Source organism: Macaca fascicularis, chromosome 17, assembly GCF_037993035.2.
Source record: "Macaca fascicularis isolate 582-1 chromosome 17, T2T-MFA8v1.1".
Taxonomy (NCBI): domain Eukaryota; kingdom Metazoa; phylum Chordata; class Mammalia; order Primates; family Cercopithecidae; genus Macaca; species Macaca fascicularis.
In genome coordinates, this window is record NC_088391.1 from 18,348,472 (window position 1) to 18,371,231 (window position 22,760).

Genomic DNA, 22,760 nt, shown 5'->3' on the forward strand with positions numbered 1-22,760 from the left:
GGACAAAGCTCAGCCAGAGACACAAGCGACCAGTTTTGGAAATGTCCTATTTAATGCCAAACTAGCAGTGGATGACCCCGAAGCCATTCTCTTAGTGAATCAGCCTGGATCTGATGGATTTAAAGTCGACTCAACACCACTCTTTCAGGTAGGCCAAAAACAAACTCATTTGTAATGGCTATGTACCCACATGCAAGTTACGGAACATTTATATGCCTCAGATGTCTCATATGTAAATAGCAGTAATGGTAATATTGCATACAGTTAACAGGAACATTGAACAAGATATGGCATAGAAACTACATAGCCACTTACTGGGATATGGTGAGTACTCCATAAACCCAGCTTTTATTATTTTTGTTAGCAATAGATCTGGCTTTCATAGCTTTTATCACTTTTATTAAGGTATTAATATTATTTTAAGACTATGTGTAATGAAGAGTCTTATTTAGCCCAGAATGTAAATCTGTGTCTGACAGTTGAGTAATCTGCTCTTCTTATTCAAAACATCCTTCCTGCTAACTTTTCACGCACATCTTAATTAGAGTGATCTTGTGTGAACTGCTGAACTCAGGAAAGCAATTGTGTACAGCTCCACTCTCAAGGATTTCAGAAACCAAGATACAAACTCCTGACTCAGGGATCAAAGGTGGATGGGGACACAGGCAGCCACCACAACACTGAGCAGACAAATGCCACAAATTTCAAGATGTGCTTACGCTGTAAATCTCTGTCAGAGCAAGTGCACCCTTTAGGATATTTACTGAAAATTAATCCGACAGGACGGCCTGGAGAAATGTGTTATTTTCATTCAACCTGAGGAAGGAATCTTAAGAAAGCGTGTTTGTTATTCCGAATCTTTTCAAACAAGAAGTTGAAGTATGATATGTTTTATTTTTATTCTTGCCATTAAATCTCAAAGCATCTGACCTCTCTAAATCCTTCATGCTTCAAAGACTCATCAGGAAATTCATCCTTTTCCAAAGCCCCAGAAAAGCTTGAAAATTGATTTTTTTTTCCCCTATGGTCTTTTATGCAATAAGCAGCAAGACACGGTGAAATGAGTCCCGAGGTTCAGAAGATTTGAGCTATAGTCCTGCCTCTGCCACTAACTAGTTGAGTAACATTGGGCAACTCAGTTAGCTGCTGTATATTCTTATTTACTCATTTTTTTTTAATGAATACACTAGACTCTATAACCTATTAATAGGTCTTTAGAACTCTCCCATTCTATGACAACAAGTACCAAATATTCACTCCCTTAAGAGTTGCATGGAATGTATCATACAGTGCTTTGCACAGAGCCTTGCACCTAGTACTCATTCAAAATTATTAAGTAAGTTAATTCTGCAGACTAAAATAAATCATCATTTATTAATATCTCTGCCATTAATTTCTCTTGCAAAGAGTGGTGAATTAGGTTGATATGGTATCTAGTATCTCCTAACAAATAGAGTTGTGCTTTCTAGGTCGCTCTGGGCCGAGAATGGTATATACATACGATCTATACAGTGAGATCAAAAGACAATGCCAATCGAGGTATTGGCAAAAGAAGCGTGGAGTACCATTCTCTGGTGAGTCAAGGAAAGCCCCAAGCCACCACCAACAGCCGGAAGAAGAGAGAGATCAGGAGCACACCCTCACTGGCGTGGGAGATTGGTGCTGAAAACAATCGGGGAACAAACATCCAGCACATTGCCCTGGACCGCACCAAGAGGCAGATCCCCCAGGGGAGAGTACCTCCGGATGGCATCCTCCCCCGGGAGCTCGACAGCCCTAGCTCTGCAGTCAGCCTGGTCACTGTGGTGGGAGGCGCCGTGGTAGGGTTACTCACCATCTGCCTCACTGTCATTGCAGTGCTGATGTGCAGGGGCAAGGAAAGTTTCAGGGGGAAGGAGGCCCCGAAGGGCTCCAGCAGCAGCGAGCCCATGGTGCCCCCACAGAGCCATCACAATGACAGCTCAGAAGTTTGATGACCGCAGGTAGAATTCACCTTTTCCTTAAGTGCGTCGGAAAAGATCACCATGGAACCCTAACTGCTTCTGGTAAACCATAGAGGATGGAGGATGTCTGTGATGAAGCTGCTCAGAGAATATGACTGTACTAATGTACTTTGATTTGAATTCTCCATACTCTTTTATGCATCAAAGGACAAATTAAGACATCTTTCCTCTTGCCCCGAAGGCAGCAACAATGTACTCACATGTACACAGAGCCATGGATAGATGGTGAGGAATGTACTCCTCATTTTAGACATATTCTCTATGCAGTGGAGATAAATGTATTAAAAGGTGCTAACAGACTCTCTTACAAGTATAAGAGGAGTCTACTGTTGCTATTTCAGTGTGAATATTGAAGGTGCAATTATCACATTGTTTATTCATTGTATAACAGATTATTACTAGAAAGGTTTTCCTTGCTAGTCTGGAAAACTGGTGAACACAGTTTATTATGACAAGTTTTCAAATAGGTGAAGACAGCGTAGCATTGTGACCAGGGGTGGCTCAACCCACAAATCAACTGATCCACTACTTGGGAGACAGTGGAAGGGAAGATCGAGGGAAGGAAGTTCACTCACTTGAATTTGAATTGCTTCTCATTCTCATCAGACTCTCCTTGTTTTGTTTGCGTATTTAATTTTAAATTAAACCAAAGAATATGTTAATTCTGGAAGAGATTTTTAAGAGATACTGCTCTGTTTGGGCATATAGTGAGTAATGGCAGAGCTCTTGCATGGTAATATACCTTATTGGTGCTCAACATTTGTGGGAAATTAGAAGGTTGGTGACATTTTGGTGATGAATAAATGCCATAGCATTAGAGTCACTACAAGACAATGTTCTCTAAGAACTGAACCTAGATGTTTGCAGTATTGAACCCATAAATGATCATGAGAAACATGATTACAAATATTGAAGGGAGAAAGTGGTATGGATTAATATAATGTGTATAGTCAGAGTGCCTCTTATACATACTTTATAGAAGAAAATAACATTTTGACAGATGACAGATGAGGTTATCCCTCAGAGTAGCATAATCACACAATAACATTTAGAACTTAAATTGACTATAGGACATTTAATTAACTTTCTCTTCAGCGTCTGGTCCAAACGATGGGACTCTCTGCAACTGTCATTCCAGAAGTGGTCTTGGAGGTGGCCAGAATCATTGATCATATTTTTCTTTGATTCCAGAAGGCATCACTCTGGCATCCCCAGTTCAGTGAACTGGTACAATGTGGTCCCTCTGAGTGTTTAAAAATATCATTTGTAACAGTGCTTACCATTCACCTCACAAATCCAAGGAACTTGAGTGAGCTTCCTTGGCAAGCCTCTCATTGCCTTTCTGCATCAATATGTTTGTTACCAAATGGCAGACATTTTGCTTAGAAAAGGAAAACTTCAGCTTTCCAAGAGCTAGTAAACATGTTTCAAAGAAAAGTAAGGTCAGGAAAAAAGAATAATGCCTACAGATTATCCTTCAATTGCTGGTTAGAATCCCCTTTCACTTCTAGCCATAAGCTGGCCACACTGGACATCTTGGTCACTGCAGATTTTTAAAAGGCAAACTTCTCAGATCAGATGTGCACATCTTAATTTGGTGTCTGTAGTATCAACCATTTCTTGATCAAGATAAGGAAGCAACACTGATACTGAGAGAGAGGTAATGTGTCCAATAGTTGCCTTTCTTTTAGGCAGCTCTGCACTTCATATTCAGTCTTTTAAAAATAGACTGTAGTATCCTTTCATTGGGGAATTTACAAAAATATCACCTACATCTCAAAAGTCCCACTAACGGCTTATACAAACAGAAAGTTCTGTGTAGCCCAGGAGTTTATTTAGCAAGATAAATAGTGGTAATTTCTTAATCATTCCCCTTTCCTTTGCTTTACCTTCTGGCAGATGCTTAGCTACTTCTTTGGTTACCTCGTAATTTTTATGGGAATGAATGTGAATTAGGGAACTTCAAATGGTGCGTGGACTTTTCACAACTTACCATTGGGTTCAATTGATGTAGACTGTTAGAGCAAGTATACTCAATCGACTTGCTGATATTTTAGTAGTTAGCAGCTTCCGAGCCTGTTGTGCAATTTTGGAGTCTGTCAATGAATACAGCAATCGGTGAAGCGTTACTGTAAGATGTTTGTTTTGAGCCTTTGGGTCAGGCTGGTTTTATACCAAATTTGACTCTACAATGCATATTCTAATGAGGCTACTGTATATAAATTGGAGAGCTTATAAAATACAGAACATTTCTATCCTATCCTACCAAATATTTATCCTTCTCTGTCCTCTATTCTCTTACTCTCCTCTCTCCCTTTTTCCTTCCCTTTATTCCCTTGAAAAGAGAGAGTCTGTGGGAAATAGGCAGATACAGCTTTTTAAAATATAAAGTACTTGGGATTTTGCATTATTTTTCTTAATATCTATTTACTAAATATGTAATTTAATATACATTAATTGTTTTTTGAAACTCTTTTTAGTGGGAAGAATATGGTAAATTTTTTGTTAAATAAAATAGACCTTATGTTTGCATTTTGTTTTTGGAGAACTTTTCTGGTACTATCAGAACAAACACATAAAATAACTTCCCACAGAGAACAGGATATAGCAGTAATAGCTCCTCAGATACTCAGTGGCTTCTGACTCCAATCAAGGTCTTGTTGATGCTATATAGTAAAAATAAAACCAAAAATAAATATTATACTAGCGGCTCTCCTAAGCATATGAATCATGAAGCACTGAAATATATATTTTAATGATGATCTTATTTATTCCCATTTTTGCCCCTTAGTTAACATTTACTGATGCTCACCTAGGATTGGCTATTCTGAGAGAATGCATAGAAACCAAGCTCCACTTTCTGTCCTTGGGAAGGCTATAACTGAATGCAGCTCTTTATTTGGACTAACGTGGCAGGATTTGCATTAGATTCTCTCCTGAACCGAAACCAAAACAGTCATATCCGTGAACCACAATTAAAAAATCTTTCTAGAATAACAACAGCAGACTCCACTCTTGTTTATCTAAAAGAGCCCTACATGTTATGGGTCATTCTGATGACAGATTTATACAAAATGATTCAAACCAGTAACTTAACAAAATTGACCTTCGCAAAGCCTCACTGGGGGAGTGACTTGGAGAGCTGTGGGTGGCCCTGCGTATTCTTTTCCTCTTAGTAAAAGATAGGCCCACTTTATTCCAAGAATAACAGATAGCACATAAACTCTTCTTCCAACTCGTTAGCAGCATTAGCACCTTCTGAAGTCCACCCTCTCAGAAGAATCCACAATGTTTGAACAATATGCATGAAGGTCAGCTAACATCCTGCTGCAAAGTCACTGCATAGCATTTATGATAAGAAGGACCAACGCTAGGCTCAATATGAAGGGATTTAGTTCTGTAAGCAGCAAAAAAGTGTCTTTATCAAGTCATCTTACCTCTAATTCTTTTCTAGTGTACCAACTCCAAAGTCAACATTAAAAATGTAAATGGACCTCTATAAATATCACAGAGAGCTTTTCCTTATACATCTCAATGCTGAGAGTTAAAATATTCACAGGTTAAAAATTATTTAAAGTACCGATAATAGAGCTAAATATAATGACATTTAGATTTTAAAAGTTGGATATTTTATTTCTGCTTTTTGAAAATACTTATTTAGTATTAACTTGGAATCCAATTCGGTCCTTTAGTAAGTAAAGAAAATAATATGTTTAAAAATGTAAATGTTTTACAAATTTGAAATTTTCATAATTGTATTAATCAGAAAACAAGCACATTGCCATTCTTTGAAACTCATGTTTCTAGACATGACAGCAGTAATGAAAGGGTGAAAACAAGTGTCTTCACTAAAGTATGGCAAATAAATGGGACCCACATGTTCAACCCGTTCAATTTACCAAGGTTCAGAAATATGTAATTTAGCAGGAAACTGTAAATCCCAGTGCTATCCCAGCCACACATGCACACACACAGATATAAAATAACCAAACCTCTCATTTCTAGGAAAGAGATAACACTAAAGGCATAATTTTAACTGAAATAGTTTCTATGAAGTTTTACAAAAAGATCAGCAGAAAGCTCATTTGTGAAAACATGGGAGCTTCTTTAACATTAGTTCCGAGGTTAATATATTTCCCGGAGGTATTTTCCTAGAATTGATTGCAGTATTGCATGGTAACAACATTTAATTTTTAAGGAAACATTATATATAGGTTCAAATTATCCCTTAATGTCAATTTCTCCCCTTTTCCATATATTTTGATACTAAGAAACAAAACGCTTTGAGATTTTGGTAACTATTTTGATAAAACATTTTAAAATAGAAGGACATGATATTTTTCTGTAGTTTCCACCAGGAAGAGTACATCAAAAACTTTGTAAGGAAAGAAAACTGACTCTCTCTGAACTAATGTTGATAAAATATAGTAATGTCTCCATTTATTTTATTAGGAGAAAAATCAGAACATTAAATTTGCAAACTTTTAAACAGCAGTAACAGTTCCTTAGATGTTCAGCATCTTTCTTCCCTATCTTTCAAGCACATTTAATTTCTTTCCCCTGGTATTTGTTTGCTCTGTGTTTTTTCAATATTTTGTTTTGCTAAAGACCAATTGACAACAACAAAGCTGGTCCAGCCAGGACACCTACTTTTGCTTTTCTTTCTCTCTCTTTCTTTCTTTCTTTCTTTCTTTCTTTCTTTCTTTCTTTCTTTCTATTTGTTGAACTATAGGTTTCTTTCTCTGAGATGTATTTTTCATTCTTCCAATAATGCTCCCTTTTTCATTTCAAAACCATTACCACTTTCAACATGTAATTAACATCCTCATTCATCAGAAAGCTGGTAAGTCCACACAGCATTTGTGCAGTATCCCTTCTGTGTAAAATTTTAAGGCTTTCAGATGAAAGAGAAAAGAACTTCCTGCAAAAGATCAAAAGCATCATACTGAATAAAATGATGACAATCTGTGCCTTGATTTTTCTCTCAGTGGAGGTTCAACGTTGACATTTAAGATGTAAAAAAAGTTACTTTGATGGTTTAATTAAGAATAAAAAGTCAAAGATCACATGTATGCAGTTCTTTTGGATGACTGAATACCTTAAAATGAACTAAATAACTGAAATAAATTGTTAAAATGTTAACAGCATTGAAGTTTTTCAAATTATAATTATTCAATGCACAATGTTCTTTTACTATGCCAAATGTTGCCTACACTGATTACATGATTGTCACAGTTTAAGTGAATTTCTACTATGGATATTTATTTTTCCCAATGTTTGGATCATCCTCTCAGAAAAGAATTATCAGTATTGCACCTCCAGAAAGAAGAAAAATAAGAATGTAAATTTTTAAAAGCTAGCATTAAAAGTAAAGAGCATTACAATAAAAATCACTTAAAATAGAGAAAGGCAACTACTGAGTAAGAAGAAAAGATAATTTCTGTAAAAGCTACATTTATGCACATTACAAAAAGTAGTAGAAATCAGTCTTTCACTGTGACTTCAGGAATTGAAATTCAAGTTGTTGGCAAGATATATATACACACACACACACACATGAATATACACATACATATATATACACACACATATATACACATACATATATATACACATATACATACATATATACATACATATATATATATATATTTTTTTTTTTTTTTTTTTTTTGAGACAGAGTTTCGCTCTTGTTGCCCAGGCTGGAGTGCAATGGCACAATCTCAGTTCACCACAACCTCCGCCTCCCGGGTTCAAGTGATTCTCCTGCCTCAATCTCCTGAGTAGCTGGGATTACAGGTGCCCGCTACCACGCCCAGCTAATTTTTATATTTTTAGTAGAGACGGGGTTTCTCCATGTTGGTCAGGTTGATCTCAAATTCCCAACCTCAGGTGATCCACCCACCTCCACCTCCCAAAGTGCTGGAATTACAGTGGCGTGAGCCACCACACCTGGCTGGTCAAGATATTTTTAAAGCCTGTTTGTCTACAAAAGAAAACTCTATCCTGGACAAGGAGCTTTGTGTTTTGTAATTGTATTACATGCCTGCTTCCTTCCCAAGTGCCCTGCATAACACTAAGTGAATTTATGTTTATCTAGCCTCTGAGTGACCTATCTGTGTGTAATGGAATTATTTGCAGAACTTAATAGCCTTTCTTATTTTCCCATGAGAATTTTTCAAAAACTCTCAAGGTCTAGTTTTATCATATATTTACTAAGTTACTACATATTGGTGGACATTGACGTTTATTCCTGGGAATCTAATTTTGCAAACAATTTGGAGCTATTCAGTCATAAATTCATGTCAACAATAAGTCTTGCTGCCACTTGTGTTTCATAACTACACTTGCTTTCCTTCAAAATATATCAAGTGTTTCATATAAATAAAGCCCATATGAATATAAATGTTCAAATGGCCAAGTTATTCTGGTGCATTCTATAACTTAATTTCTTATGCTAAAATCACAGATTCCCATAGTCTGCAATGAATGTCAGTTATTTTCATTCTGGTTCTGGAGCCTTGAACTTAGCTCTCTGGACTGGTACCTGTGCTCCCACTGCCACTCCTACTGATGGTAAAACTTTGCCTCTCCCCAGTAGAATCCACCTTCAGGGTCCTGGCGCCTGCCCACTAGTTATAAAGAGTGTAGCCAGAGGCTCACCAGGGGCAATGCGTATTTTAAGGAAACAACATATTTGGACTGACCAATTCTTTGTCCCAGAAAGCAGTGTGACTAGACCTTGCTATATATAGTTAGGAAATCCTGCCCAGTGCACTGATGAGGATGAATTAACTAATCTGGTCTTTACTACCAACGTAGTCTTGTCACCAAAGTTAATTATCAATTGATTTGTTATGAGGTCAGATTTTTAACATGAGGCCACCATTGTTTAATACCAAAAGGAAATGCCAAGACAGCTTGTTTAAGACATTGAAGAATATCCCAAGAAAAGTACCAAATACAAAAAAGAAGGTGAAGTGGAAGAAAAATAATTGCTATGTCAAAGATCTTCCAGAACTTTCAAGACTGGGGAGAGAAAAACATCTATGTTGTAAGAGCAAGTTTGACACTGTAACAGAAAAGTGCAGCTCAACCAATCTTCACCATGGAAGAAAAACACATGGGTAGACCTTTCATTGTGGTGTCTGAGGCAGGAGTCATGAGGCAGGATAAACTGGTTTAAGATTGGCTAGTTTGAATACTTTCAGCAGTCTCTAGGGCATAAGGACAGTCTCTAGTTGTCTTGTACCTAGTTCTGGGGTGATTAGCTGGTCTGATGAAGAAATGTCCAAGCTGCTAGGGACAGGGCCTGGCCTTCAGGAAGTCTGAGGAAGGGAACCAGAGAAGGCAAGAGTCATGATTTAGTCCCTAAGAATATTGACAGTGAGAGAAAAAGCCACACCCAGAGGCACCCAATTTAAGGGAAAACCCACAAACCAGACTTGGTCAAGGTAAACCTGACTAGGAAAACAGACTCATCAGGAACAGAGGCAGGGCGATCTGGGACTACACCCTATTGATTCCTCCCTACCCTTCAACCAAGCCAGTAAACTTCCCTCTAAAAACCTTGACAGTCATCTTTGAAAGTCTTACTCCCAACAGCCCAAAGAGCATTCCAGGGTGTTCAGATGGCATCCTAGTAATTTAAATGTGACTAACTGCAAAGTGGCAAAGGGTGGTGGAGAAAGTTATTGAACAGCACATGATTAAATCTAAAGGAAATTGGGGCAGGTCAGAAGCATTCATAGTGGCTATCAGGGAAAAATGTTTGAAAGGGCTATACGCAAAAAAGAAGTGAGCATATTTCCTCAAGTGTTCCACAGAGTTGATACCATTCCAAAGACAGTGAGTTAGACACATCTAGGCTCCGTGAGAACACACCATAGCTATGGCCTGATATGATTCAAACGTGTTTGATGAGGATGGGACTCCCATGTCCCTCCACACCACCACTACCACCACTTGGCTTAAAGAGAGACCACTAAATTGGGAGGTACTGGTAATTCCCTAGTGTCATAAAAGAAGACCCCAAAGGCAGTGACCAGAATCAAAGAAGATTTCTTTATAACATTATGATTTTCTGTTGGTATGATCCACATACTGTTATTTTTATAGACACTTGTGTGTACATTAAAACAGGTGCCTCGTCTGTGTACATAATTGGAAAAAAGCCCCATCCATGGAGATGAAGACCCCAGGCTCATAATTTGGTGTTTTTAAATGTAGATTGTATTATTATATGAGTATGACAATGCCAGCAGATGAGGAGAAGATCGCCATTAAAAACACAACATGTTATACTCACAGATCGCAAGAGGAGGAGGCACACTGCACCATGGAGGGCCATATGGAGAAGCCTCAGGATTGGTCAGGTGGCAGGAGGAGCTGGGGAAAGCATGGGTAAACCTTTCATTGTGGTGTCTTAGGCAGGAGTCGTGAGGCAGGATAAACAGACTTAGGACTGGCTAGTTTAAATAATTTCAGCAGTCCTTAAGGCATAGGGACTGTCTCTAGCTGTTTGGTACCTAGTTCTGGGGTGATTAGGACATGTGAATAATGGCTTAGAGTGTGGGCTGTGGATGGGTTGGTTTGCATGTGAAAGCCATACACACAGGCTAGTCATCTACTGTCTCTAGGAATTGGCTAGTCCTGGGAGAGGCAGTATCTCCTGGGTCAGCAGGGCCCCAGATGTCAGAGCATCAGAAACACAGTTAACACACTTAGTAAGTGGAAGAGGACTTTTCACAGGGAATGCATATTGGTAAGTCAAGCCAGTGTTGTGCTGGGATATTTTAACAATCAGCTCTTTGAAGAAAGCAGAGTCCAAAATAAGCTTTTGCTGATTTCCTAATGCAAATGCTCCCATCGTCATCAATTCCAAGTTATCAATGTGACATCAGCTAGTTGCAAAATTCCTGGAAATGTAACAATTGACTCTTACCAGCCAAAACATGTACACTTCAGCACATCACTCAAAGTTTTTGTTTCAGTCCTTATGTGCATCCTCTGTCTTGAATCTTTGTGCACTACACAAACTACAATATCACAGGCAGAGGACACAAATTTTTTGTGAAGCAGTGGTTTATAAACCCAAAGTAATTGGTGAACAAAATATGATTACAACAGCCATCTCTAAAGACCGAAGAATTGATGTCTGTAAAAGGGTAATCTTTAAAAGTTTAGCCCAATGTCTCAAGTCAGGTTTCTTGGGTGAGTCCCGTGTTTTAGGTGAGGGCTGTTTCTGTCACTAAGGAAGGAAAATTTTGGCCAAAATTAGTGGCAGCATCTATTGTTTGAAGGGCTTTAAAACTGAAATGAGAATTGATTAACATGATCTGAGGCTTTAAGATAGTAATGAATATTGTTCAAGTATTAATACTTTCCTAGAATTATTGAAAGATTATGTGTTATAAGTACAGGGAGCAAAAGAAAAACACTGAGGCTAAGTTCCTTTTCAGATAGAACTGAATAAAATCTCATTAGACTTAGGAGATGTGTGGGCCTAGAGATGATTTTGTTGTGAAAGTAATTAAAATATGAACAAAAACCTACATATGAACCTGATTTCAGACTCACCACGTACTCATGTCTACTGGCTCTATAATTCTTCCTCTAAAATAACCATACACAACAGAGAGGGGAAAAAATTGAGGAGCAATTTGAGCTCTAGTGACATCAACCAGCCCTCTAAGTAAGAGATCTCAGCACCTACCTCACGTAATACTCTCCTGCATCTCTGGAGACTTGCTACTCCCACCACAATATAATAGGAGTGGAAGTGGAAGTCTACAGAATACCATGGCTTAGTGAACACAGCGGTAAACAAAGGCAGCATTTCTCATACCAGAAGAATAGTTCTTGGCTGGAGCAGCCCAGGGTAAGGAGACCGGGTGAGACACTGTATTCTATATTTAGAAACAATTAGTAATACATTTACAGCAATATATATCTATTCATGCTGGGAAGAGAAAATGGTCCTTTTTTGGTAAATATTTTTGTGATATCTCATTGCTAGTTGCTCTACATGTTATCTCATTGGATCTTTATGATGATCCTAAGAAGTAGCTGACAGAGCAGGAGCATTGCCATCTTGGACAAACACCGCCATTCTGAAGTTCCCCTCAATCAAAAACTGCCTAAATCCAAAGGGCATCAGCCTAATGGCTAAGATCAGCATGACCATAAACCACAAATGACATCTCCAACCAGAAACACTCCAACTCTAAGATAAACCCCTCCCCTACCAGAGACATGCCAGCCTTGAGATAACTTCCCCTCTGGTTGGAAAGATGTCAGCCCCAAGATAACTGCCCCTCCAGCCAGACATTCCAACCCTGCCATAAACTTCTCCCCCACACAGAAAACATTCCAAACCTGTGATAAGCTCTCTCACCCTAAAACCAATAAATACTCTTACTCTGTAAGAGAGAGCACTCCTGACCAAAAATCAGCCAGAAGCCCCTCAGGTTTATTCTCCAAAATAAACCTGTCTTTGACTGTTGAGCCACTTTTCATGTTTCTTTCCTCTTTCTTTAACTCTTACAGTAGCCTTGTTTCTAATAGAGAGAAGAAACTTGAGATTATTTTTTGCTGTTTTAGTATTTCTTTTTACCTTTGCCAGTCCTTCAATACCTGTTAAACAAATTATATGTATTAAATTTAGGACTGACTCCATCTTTCCAATCACTGTAATTACTCTGTCTCTAAACTAATCCCATTCTTTATTTATTGATCACCATGAATGTACAGACCTCATCCACTGTCATCCCCTAAAGTAAGTGTTGATGTGAAAACTGAAATGAAGCTGGCACAGCATTGTAGGCAGTGGGAGAGAAAGTGAACATGTGTCTGGATCCCAAGGAGTAGAGACGATAAAATGATGAGCAACTCATTTGGGGTGCCACTGGAATATTGATTCGTGACTAAAGTGGAGAGATCATTGGCCACCTATAAGGGAATAAGGCTGATCTTCATGGTTCCTCCTTTCCAAGATCATCTCTGTTTTTTCTGTGTTAGCAACTTCTCAGTTTCGATAAATGTCAAATCCTCCAGTGAATGGGGCCATGAAAAATTTTAGTCTGTCTCCATCCACCATCATTAAACATGTTGGACTTCAGGAATCGTAAGCACAATAAAATCATTTTTCCTCTTAACAATTATCTTTTAACAATTTGAAACAATTTTAATATAACAATATTTTTATTCTAATTTTTTTCTCGTATCTTGTCTCAGTATCTTCCCATATGGAACAACTCTATATATCACAGAATTACTTTTAGGGACCCATTAAACATGGCATATTAAGTTATTAAGTTATGTTATTTCTATTAAAATAACCAGAGAGGAGTGACATTAGTAAAAATAGTAGAGTAAGAACCTTTGAAAATTCACCTCTCCATAAAAGCAACAAAAATCTGACAAATAATGTGATAGAATCAGCTTTTTCAGAACTTTGGAAATTAACCAAAGGCTTACAGAAATCTGGAGACATGTGTTCAAAAAATAAATAAATAAATAAATGAAAGGCTAGCTCTCCAGAAGAACAGCACACTTTATTGTGTTTTAACTTGCATTCCCCTTTCCCCCAGCAAAGTAGTAGTCTTGAAAAATAACAGCATTCCTGTTACAAAATACAGCAGAATGAAGTAGAGCTTGAGTGCTTCTAAAGCATGAATGGAGACAGCAGTGGCTCCCAAGCCCCAGTTCCATGCTGCTGCCTAGAGAGTGCTGGGGGCTTTGGGATAACAAATCCAACCCAGGGCTCCAGGGAGCAGTGGGGCCCAGTAGGACCCCATGCTTCACAGATGGTCCTACTTGTAGTCTGTACTTGCCATCCTGCTTCTCTTCCTGGCCTCTGCTTTCAGGTGCAAGAAGCAGGCCCAGACCACTGATTGCAGGGCCACCCTGAAGACCACAGGAATGGTATTCACCAGATAGACACATACCCAAGTGCCACCTTGGACCTCTGGGAAGCAAGGATGGGTTCTGCCAGCATGAGTGCCTTTCCCACATTGCAATTATAAACCCTCCTGCTGAATGGACGGGGCTCTTCGCTATCTGGAGTTCATCTTAACATTGGCATTGCTTCCCTGACTGACCGCTGCAACTACCATAACAGGTGCTATGAGACTGGTGGCAAAAGCAAGAACAACTGGGAAGAGAAGTTCCAGTATTATTGCCTCTCTAACATCTGCCAAAATATGCAGAAAACACTAGGACTGGCTCAGCATGTTCAGGCTTGTGAAACAACAATGCAGCTCTTGTTTGACAGTGTTAGACGTTTAGACTGTAAACCACCCCTAGACAGCCAGTGAGTCCCGTATAGGTATTGCTGACAAATATTTGGTCTTTAAAGAAGTAGCTGACAGTTGGTGACAGTAGATGAAAACAGAAGGGCATAACTGTTGACACAGAAATAATGCTTTTTCAGCATAATGCCTTATTTTTGTGAAAGGATTATTTTAAGAACTTTTAACACTATAAATATGGGGAAGTCTTCACTTAGAAGTATATGTGTTTACCATGAAATTATAAATACACACTCATGCCTGGAAAGATCTGACTCTTTTTTTTCTGTTTTAATTACACATAATAGTGCTGTTTCTCTATAACCCACTGAGCAGATAACTAAGTCATAGTTCTGTTAAATGACAGGAACATTTCCACGTCTGTTTGCTTTGTAAAAATGGATCCATCAACTGGTAATCTCTTAGGGATATTGACATGTTATGCAATATGCCTAAAAGGTGACGTGAACAAAAATCAGAGGGACAGCCACTCTTATTTTATGAATGACTAACATAAAAAAAGTCAATTGAATGCAGTGGCTCACACCTGTAATCCCCACACATTCCAATGGTGAGGCAGGAGAATCACTTTAGCCCAGGAGTGAGACCAGCCTGGGCAACACAGTGAGGTCCAGTCTCTGTAAAAAATGTCTAAATTGGAGAAAAGCTGGATTTAATGAAATAAAAAGTTAAACAGAACACACATCAGAGCACTACTTGCTGTTATACTTTAATGTTTATTTCCTAGCACTTGCTCTTACTTACAGATTTTGGGATTATTTTTAAAGACTGAAACCTTTTACTAATAGTGGTCTTAATAAAAATTGTTCTTGAAAAAAATGCAACCTAAATTTAAAATTCTGTGGACAGGTCAGGCAGCAGATTGGGCACAGTAGAAGAGAAAGTTAATGAAATATAATTCAGAATACAAAAATAGGCTGCCCAAAACCATGGAAAACATGAGAGGTTAAGAAATGTGGCAGCGAGATCAACATAGTCTAGGTATGTTTGGAGACACCAAACAGTAGATTCAAGAAGCCAAATGAACCCTAACCAAGTTAAGATTGTGGTTCACAGGGACAGAGCAGGAAATATGTTACATTTATCAGAGGAACAGTTATACAGAAAGTTGATTTCTCAACAGCAATTATTAATATGAAAGCCAAAAATCAGTAGAATGGTATCTTTCATGTGATGAAAGACAATAGCTACCAACCTAGAATCATCTAATGAAAATATGTGTCAAGGAAAGGAGAAATAAAGGATTTTTAAACAGAGATTCATTACCAGGATTAAATATGTATTACACATTTTATATTATATATTACATATTATATTATATATAGTATAGCATATATATTATGTATTACATTGTAAATATGTATATATTACCAGTGTTACAGGTAAATTTAGGGGAACATTGACAATATTATATAAAAATTATAAAATGTCTAGTGTTTTTACAAGTTACAAGACAGAATTACAACACAAAATAACAATATATATAATTTTGGAGGAATGCAAATGGAACTGAAGTATTGAAAATTCTTTGTATAATTATATAAAAAGAGAGACTTTTTAAAAGTTCTAACTAGAATATTAACATACTAGAAGTAGCAGTATATAAAACCAAAATAATATCACAAATCCAGGTCAGTTTATCTGACAAATGCAAAGTTGGTTTAACATAAGCAAATAATGTAATGCAATTCAGCACATTTAACAACTTGATTTCCCAGCCTGAGCAACATGGCAAAATCCTGTCTCTACAAAAATACTAGCTGAGTGTGGTGGCACACACCTATAATCCCAGTGATATAGGAGCTAGAAATAAATTATTTAGGGAGATAGTAAGGGTAAAGGAGTCCTCAGCAAGGCTTCCCTTTTAACAAAAAGCAGCCCCGAAGTAATTTCTTTTCTAACAAAGAGCAGCCTAAAAAATCAAGCTGCAGACATAGATAAGCAAGCTGGAAGCTTACACAGGTGAATGTCAGCAGCTGTGCCAAAAGAGAAGTACTACCTCAGGGTCAGGTATGTTCAACATGGAGGCTCCATCTTCCCTTTTTGTCACCACATGTACAGTAAAGAAGCAAGCAACATGGCACCAGCTAGATAGAGAACCCATCTGCATGATAAAATATTAGGGTGGGGCAGCCAGCTTTTTTGCATGCTATGCAAATGGCACACCTAGCCCTACCCAGTTTTTCACACCTTATGCAAATAGCACACCTGGTCCAACCAATCATTTGTGCCCTATGTAAATCAGACACCTGGCCTCCTCAAGCTCATCTACATAACCTCTTGCATTTTGCCACAGACTGGAAGACCCACTCAGGACCCCTCTCTCCACAGGAGAGAGCTTTTCTCTTTCTTTTGCCTATTAATCATCCACTCTTAACCTCACTCCTTGTGTGTCCACATCCTTGATTTCCTTGGTGTGAGACAATGAACCTCGGGTATTACCCCAGACACACTTTACCAGCTACTCAGGAGGCTAAGATGGGAGAACTGCTTGAGCCCAGGAGGTTGAAGCAGCAGTGTGCCATGATCCTGCCACTGCAATTTAGACTGGACGACAGGGTAAAACCTTGCATCAAAAAAAAAAAAAAAAAGTTAATTTTTAAATGATTATCTTGCTAGATGCAAAATAACTATCTGATAAAACACAACATTTATTCATAATAATAACTCTAGAAAACTAGTATTAGAAGAGAACTTCATTATTACAATTTTAATAGTAACATCCATGAGTTTTGCCCCTCAGCATTTTCACCTTATAGAATCCTCCTCTCTTGATTGTGACTGCCTCTGGCTATTAGAATTTTGCAGATGTAGTTAAGGTCCCAAATTAGTTAATCTATGAGTTAATCAAAAGGAAGATTATCCTGAGTGAACCTGATTAACCTGATTTAAGCCCTAAGGTGACAGCCTTTTCTTGCTGGCTTGATGAGGAATTGTTGAGGAATTCCACATGGCCAAGAACTGTAACCAGCTTCTAGGAATTTTAGGCAACCTCTAGGACTTTAGGATAGTCAGCCAAGGGTCAGCAGATGGCTGGGGACCTCAGTCATTCCATCACAAGGAAACATATTTTGTCAACAAACTGAATAAACTTGGAAGCAGATTCTCCTGCAGTCAAGCCTCCAAATGAAAATGCAGCCCAGCTGACACCTTGGTTACAACCTTGTAAGATTCTGAGGAAAAGATCAAGTGAAGACCTGCCCAGACTCCTGACCTACGGAAGCTGTGAGATAATAAATGTTTGTTGTTTAAAGATGCTATGTTTGTGGCAATCTGTTATGCAGCAACAGAAAATGAATATAGTAACGATATCTACCATGAAAACAAAAGGCCACCATCTCCATACTTACTGAAAAATATTATTTTCCCATTGCCATTTCAACAAGATATGAATGCCTACCATCTCTATATTTAGTTAACAGTATTCTTGCAGTAGAAAATAAAAAGAAACAAAAACTCTAGGAATTAGAAAGGATACAAGACTTACAATTTATAGATGATATGTCTGTGTATATAGAAAATCCAAAAGAATCTATAGCTAAAATAGTCAAATAAGAAGAAATATAACTAAGTGTAGCAATATAGCTAAAGTATTCAAGATCAATATACAAAATATCAATGTTATTTCTATAAGCAAGAAACAAACAGAAAATAAATGAATTAAAAGATAAAATTTGTAATTGGATAAAATGTATCAAATATTTAGGGATCTAAAATACATATGCAAGACCTCTATGAGAAATTTTTTTAACTTTGAGAGTTAATAAGATAGACTATTAAAATATTAATAGTTTGAGGAAACTCAATATAGCCTTTTCTCTCTAAATTATATATTCAATTCAATTCCAATCAAAATCCTTGCTTTGTAAACCTTGACATTTTGATTATAAAAAGTATATGAAGTTTTTTCCTCCTTTCTCTTCCTGAACATTTCAGCTCACAAGTATGGGGACAAAACAGGGAGTTGTGTTGATCCAGAGTGAGGGATTGGGGCCTGAATGAAATAAGAAGGGCCCTAGTGGCAGAGTGTCACCCTGCACAGTGCTGGAGGTCAATTGAGAGCATGGCTGTAAGGTGGATAAAAGAAATGAGGTATGAAAGACTGAACAATGTCAGGAGGCATCCACACACAGATGGAGCATGGGTCTTCAGCACCTAAGGGAGGTGAGGGTAGGTCATCTGTGTAAGAGGGCCGCCTGGCACAGGGTGTCTGAGGAAGGATCGGGTGAAGATGGCATCTACTTGGGAGGAAAAATGGCAGAGGCAACCAATGAAAGGTAAAATAGTCCCAACTGGGAATCAAGAGTGCACCTGCATAGTGGCAGGGACACAAGAGGCTGTTTACACACTCGGGGTTAAACAAATAACTAAATACAGAAAATCCTGGAATAATGCCATTTTGTTACAACATTGATGAGAAAAAGAAATCCTAGCCAAAGCCACTGTATGTATGGAGTTTACATGTTTTCCCCATGTCTGTGTGTGTTTTCTCCAGGTTCCCTGGTTTCCTCCCACATCCCATATCTGGGCACATTACGTTAACTGATGTGTCTACATGTCCCAGTCTGAGTGAATGTGGGTGTGTGTGAGTGTGCCATGCAATAGCGTGTCCAGAGCCGGTTCGCACCTGGGGCCCTGAGTCGCTGGATAGGTTCCAGTCATCTGCCACCCTGAAATGGAATAAGCATGTTGGACAAGGAACAAATAAATGAATGCAAATTACTGTAAAATAAAAATTTGTAAAGTTTATGATAACCTTACAAATGCTGCAATACACAATGATGTGGTACAAAAGTGCTCTATGAGCCTACCATATTTGTAATTGGTTTTAACTGTATGGAAGTAGGAGGTGATCCTTACAAATTGCACTTTGCCAACATTCATTTCTTGATTTCACTCACCACCACTACAATTGCCATCACTCGCTGATTCACCAATCATCGGGTAAATAATATCTTTTTATTACTCTTCCTTATATGTATGTGGAGCTAACATTTATTTTAATGTTCAACAATACAAGTGGTTTTGGTCTTTATTTACATTTGGTGATATTTTTGTGGCCAGAAATATGTCATAGGAACAGATCTCTTGCTTGTATCAATTAGCCTACAGTAAAATTGGTTTTGTTTCACATCTTTCACTTAAAGTCAGACAGTTCCCAAGAAGACCTATTGATCATGTTAAGTGAGGATTTACTGTATTCTAAGGATGAAGGGAGCCAAGTTGTCTCAGAAAAGTAACTTACAAATATAGTTGACCCTTGAACAACATGGTTTGAACTGTATGGGTCTACTTATAAGCAGTTTTTTATTTCAATAAATAGACTGAAATTTTTTTGGAGATTTATGACCATTTGAAACAGCTTATAGATGCATCTGCATGGCCTAGAAATAAACAAATTAAGAAAAAGGTATGTCACGAATGCATAAAAAATATATGTAGATACTCATCTATTTTATTATTACTACCATAAAATATATACAATCTATTATAAAAAGTTAAAATTTATCAAAATTTACACACATATGGTACATGGTACCATTCACAGCTGAGAGAAATGTAAACAAATGTTAAGATGAAGCATTAAATCATAACTGCATAAAATTAACTATAGTATGCACTGTACTATTGGAACGATTTCATAGCCACCTATTGCATCTGCAGTGAGCTGAAGTGTTGCAGGTATTCCCTTAAAATGCCTTGTGATGCTAATCGTCTCCACAGAAGCGGTTCATCTGTCCAGGAAATTGTATTTCACAGTAAAAAGTGATGACTTATGGTTCTTGCATATTTTTCATTTTTTTGTTTAGTTTTGTATTTGACACTGAATTTTGCTCCTGTTACCCAAGCTGGGGTACAACAGAGTGATATCTGCTAACTGCAACCTCTACCTCCCGGGTTCAAGTGATTCTCCTGCCTCAGCCTTCTGAGGAGCTCAGATTACAGGCGCCCGCCACCACACCCAGCTAATTTTTTGTATTTTTAGTGGAAACGGGGTTTTACCCTGTTGGCCAGGCTCGTCTCGAACTCCTGACCTCAAGTGATCCACCCGCCTCAGCCTCCGAGAGTGCTGGGATTACAGGCGTGAGCTATCACGCCTGGCCTTTTCCATTGTTTTTAATGCAATACTGTGAAACTCAAATAACACCATGGAACCCATACAAAGTGCCACCATTGATGCTGGAAGTGCTCCCAAGAAGTAGAGGTCATGACACTGTATTAAAAAGTCTGACATTGTTAAAATAGAACATTTCTGAAAAGAAAACTATGCTTTCTTACAATTAACAAATTATAAACCATTGAAGAAAATAAACCATGAATCCATATTGATACAAGTAAATGAATAAATTGAAAGTTTTAGGAGGAAGAGAGATATTTACATAGTCTCAAATGACCTCCCCACAAGATACTAAGTAACAGGACAAATCAAAATTGTAGGTCACATGATAAGATGCAATGAGACTGTTACAGGATCACTTCTGTACAGGATATACTTGACCAAAGATGTAAAGTCTCTTTGTTCCCCATACCTCAGCACGACACAATATCCCATGTAACAAAGCTACACGTGGACTCCCTGGAACTAAAAGCTGAATTTTTTTTAAAGTGTGATCTAAATGTAATCACCATGAAACATCAGAAACACCCAATTGACGAACATTCTACATGACTGGACTTTACTCTTTGAAAGATTCAAGGTAATAAGGTCAAGGGAAAACTGAGGAGCTGCTCCAGACGGAGTCTGAGAGACACAAGAACTAAAGGCAATCCATGGGTCTCAATGGATTATGCAATTTTTCTTAAAATCAGCACATATTCTCATGATGCTTTTCAAACTAGCTTTTGATTTAGATGTAACTCATTAGTAGATCCTACAGAAGAGGATAGTATCATTTCATAGAGAGGCTCAGATTCAAATTCAGCAGCACCTGGAAAGAGAATAAAAGAATGATGCGCCTTACCTAAAATATTTCATAGTTAACTAAGTGTAAGTCAGTAAAAGAGAGAACTTTATCTGTGTTAATGAGAAGGAAAAATATCTATGTATGACCACAACACAAAATTACTGTTTAATATTAAATATAATCTGCCCATAGTTGTGCATTGAATTAATTGTCATTGCGGTTAAGTATCAGAGCTTTTGGTTTTCTCACTCTTCATTCCTGTATTCAGCAACCATGTGACAATAAGCACTGGAATTACAAGATGAAGATGAACAGTTCACTCCTCAAAAATCATATGCTATAACCTGAAAAGCCAAACAGGCAATTTCTTTACAGAATCATAGATACCATGACAGGCATAAAACAGGACACTATTGGAACACACAGAAGGGACACCTATCCCAGTTTTGTGTCAATATTGCAGCATTTTGATGGAGGCAATATGTAGGTTGATATCTGAAGGAGAAGGAAAAAATATGGCACATAGAGGGAAGAAGCAAATGCAGAGAGATGAGAAAGAGCACTGTGGAATTCTTTGCAGTCTAGTTTGGCTGAATGCTAGAGCAAAGGGGTAGAGTAGGGTATGTGACAAGAACCACATTGATGTAGGAGTTTTCATTGCATGCCAAGCAGCTTAGAGCATTTTCTGAGTGCAAAAGTAAACCAATGACAAAATAAATAATTGGAGATTTTAAACATCACCTGTCAAGGAACTGTTTTTTTGAACTCTAATTGTTTGGCTAAGTATTACTAGATGACTCTGGTCTTTTGGCCTTAAATTACTACCATGACTTTCAGAAGTTGATGAAGGCTTTGTTTCTGGAGTGCAGTTTCACTGTGCTAGCTCACAGTTCCCCAGGGATGGCAGAAAGGAAGACGGTGTAGAGTCAGAACAAAAGAGATAGACTTCTTGAGACTTTTTAAAGCTATGGAACATGAGGAATTAATGAAGCGTAAGTATACTCTCCATTATGAGTATTTATGTGTTCCTGTCCTTCACGAAATTTATATGAGAAAAAACACTTACTGTAATACAACAATAGAGAGGAAAGCCACTTGCTATTTATAGTTTATTTCAGGAATCAATAAATTAATCTAAATTTAATTAATAAATTTTGGCAACATACGTTCTTCTACTTCTCTAGTTATATTTTCTGTCAACTCTTGCTGCATCTGAAATAAGCCAACTATTCATAATGTTTAACAAGAGAAATTATCATGGAAATGATATATCACTTATAAAATGTGATCTTTCTTACTTTTAGAGACAAGACCTAACTTGAGGATTGCGTAAATAGAAAAATTAACTACATAAATAAAATAAAATTCCTACTTATTTTAAGTTTAGATAAAAGAGAATATATATGTGTAATGCTCTTGACATTAGTCTAATAAAAATATGGGATATATATCTTTCAGAAGGGTGATGTTTTCTTTTACTAGTTACAAAGGTTACACAATTCAAGTCGTATTTTGCAGCAAATGCATTATTTTCTCATTCT

The 22,760-nt window shown here is 37.7% G+C and overlaps 1 protein-coding gene across 4 annotated transcripts in view; it reads left to right on the forward strand.

The window, feature by feature from the left end:
- Positions 1-22,760, forward strand: part of FREM2 (FRAS1 related extracellular matrix 2) — a 236,459-nt gene that overhangs the window by 173,283 nt on the left and 40,416 nt on the right. For 3 of the 4 annotated variants that reach the window (XR_006693725.3, XR_010582565.2, XM_065533167.2), the window contains exon 23: positions 2-148. Coding sequence is in view for 2 of the 4 variants with exons in the window: in XM_065533167.2 (XP_065389239.1) it covers positions 2-148 (147 nt within the window). In the remaining 2 variants the exon portion in view is untranslated. Of the gene's footprint in view, position 1; positions 149-1,469; positions 7,070-22,760 lie in introns of those variants that run through there. The other variant, XM_005585698.5, reaches the window with a different exon arrangement.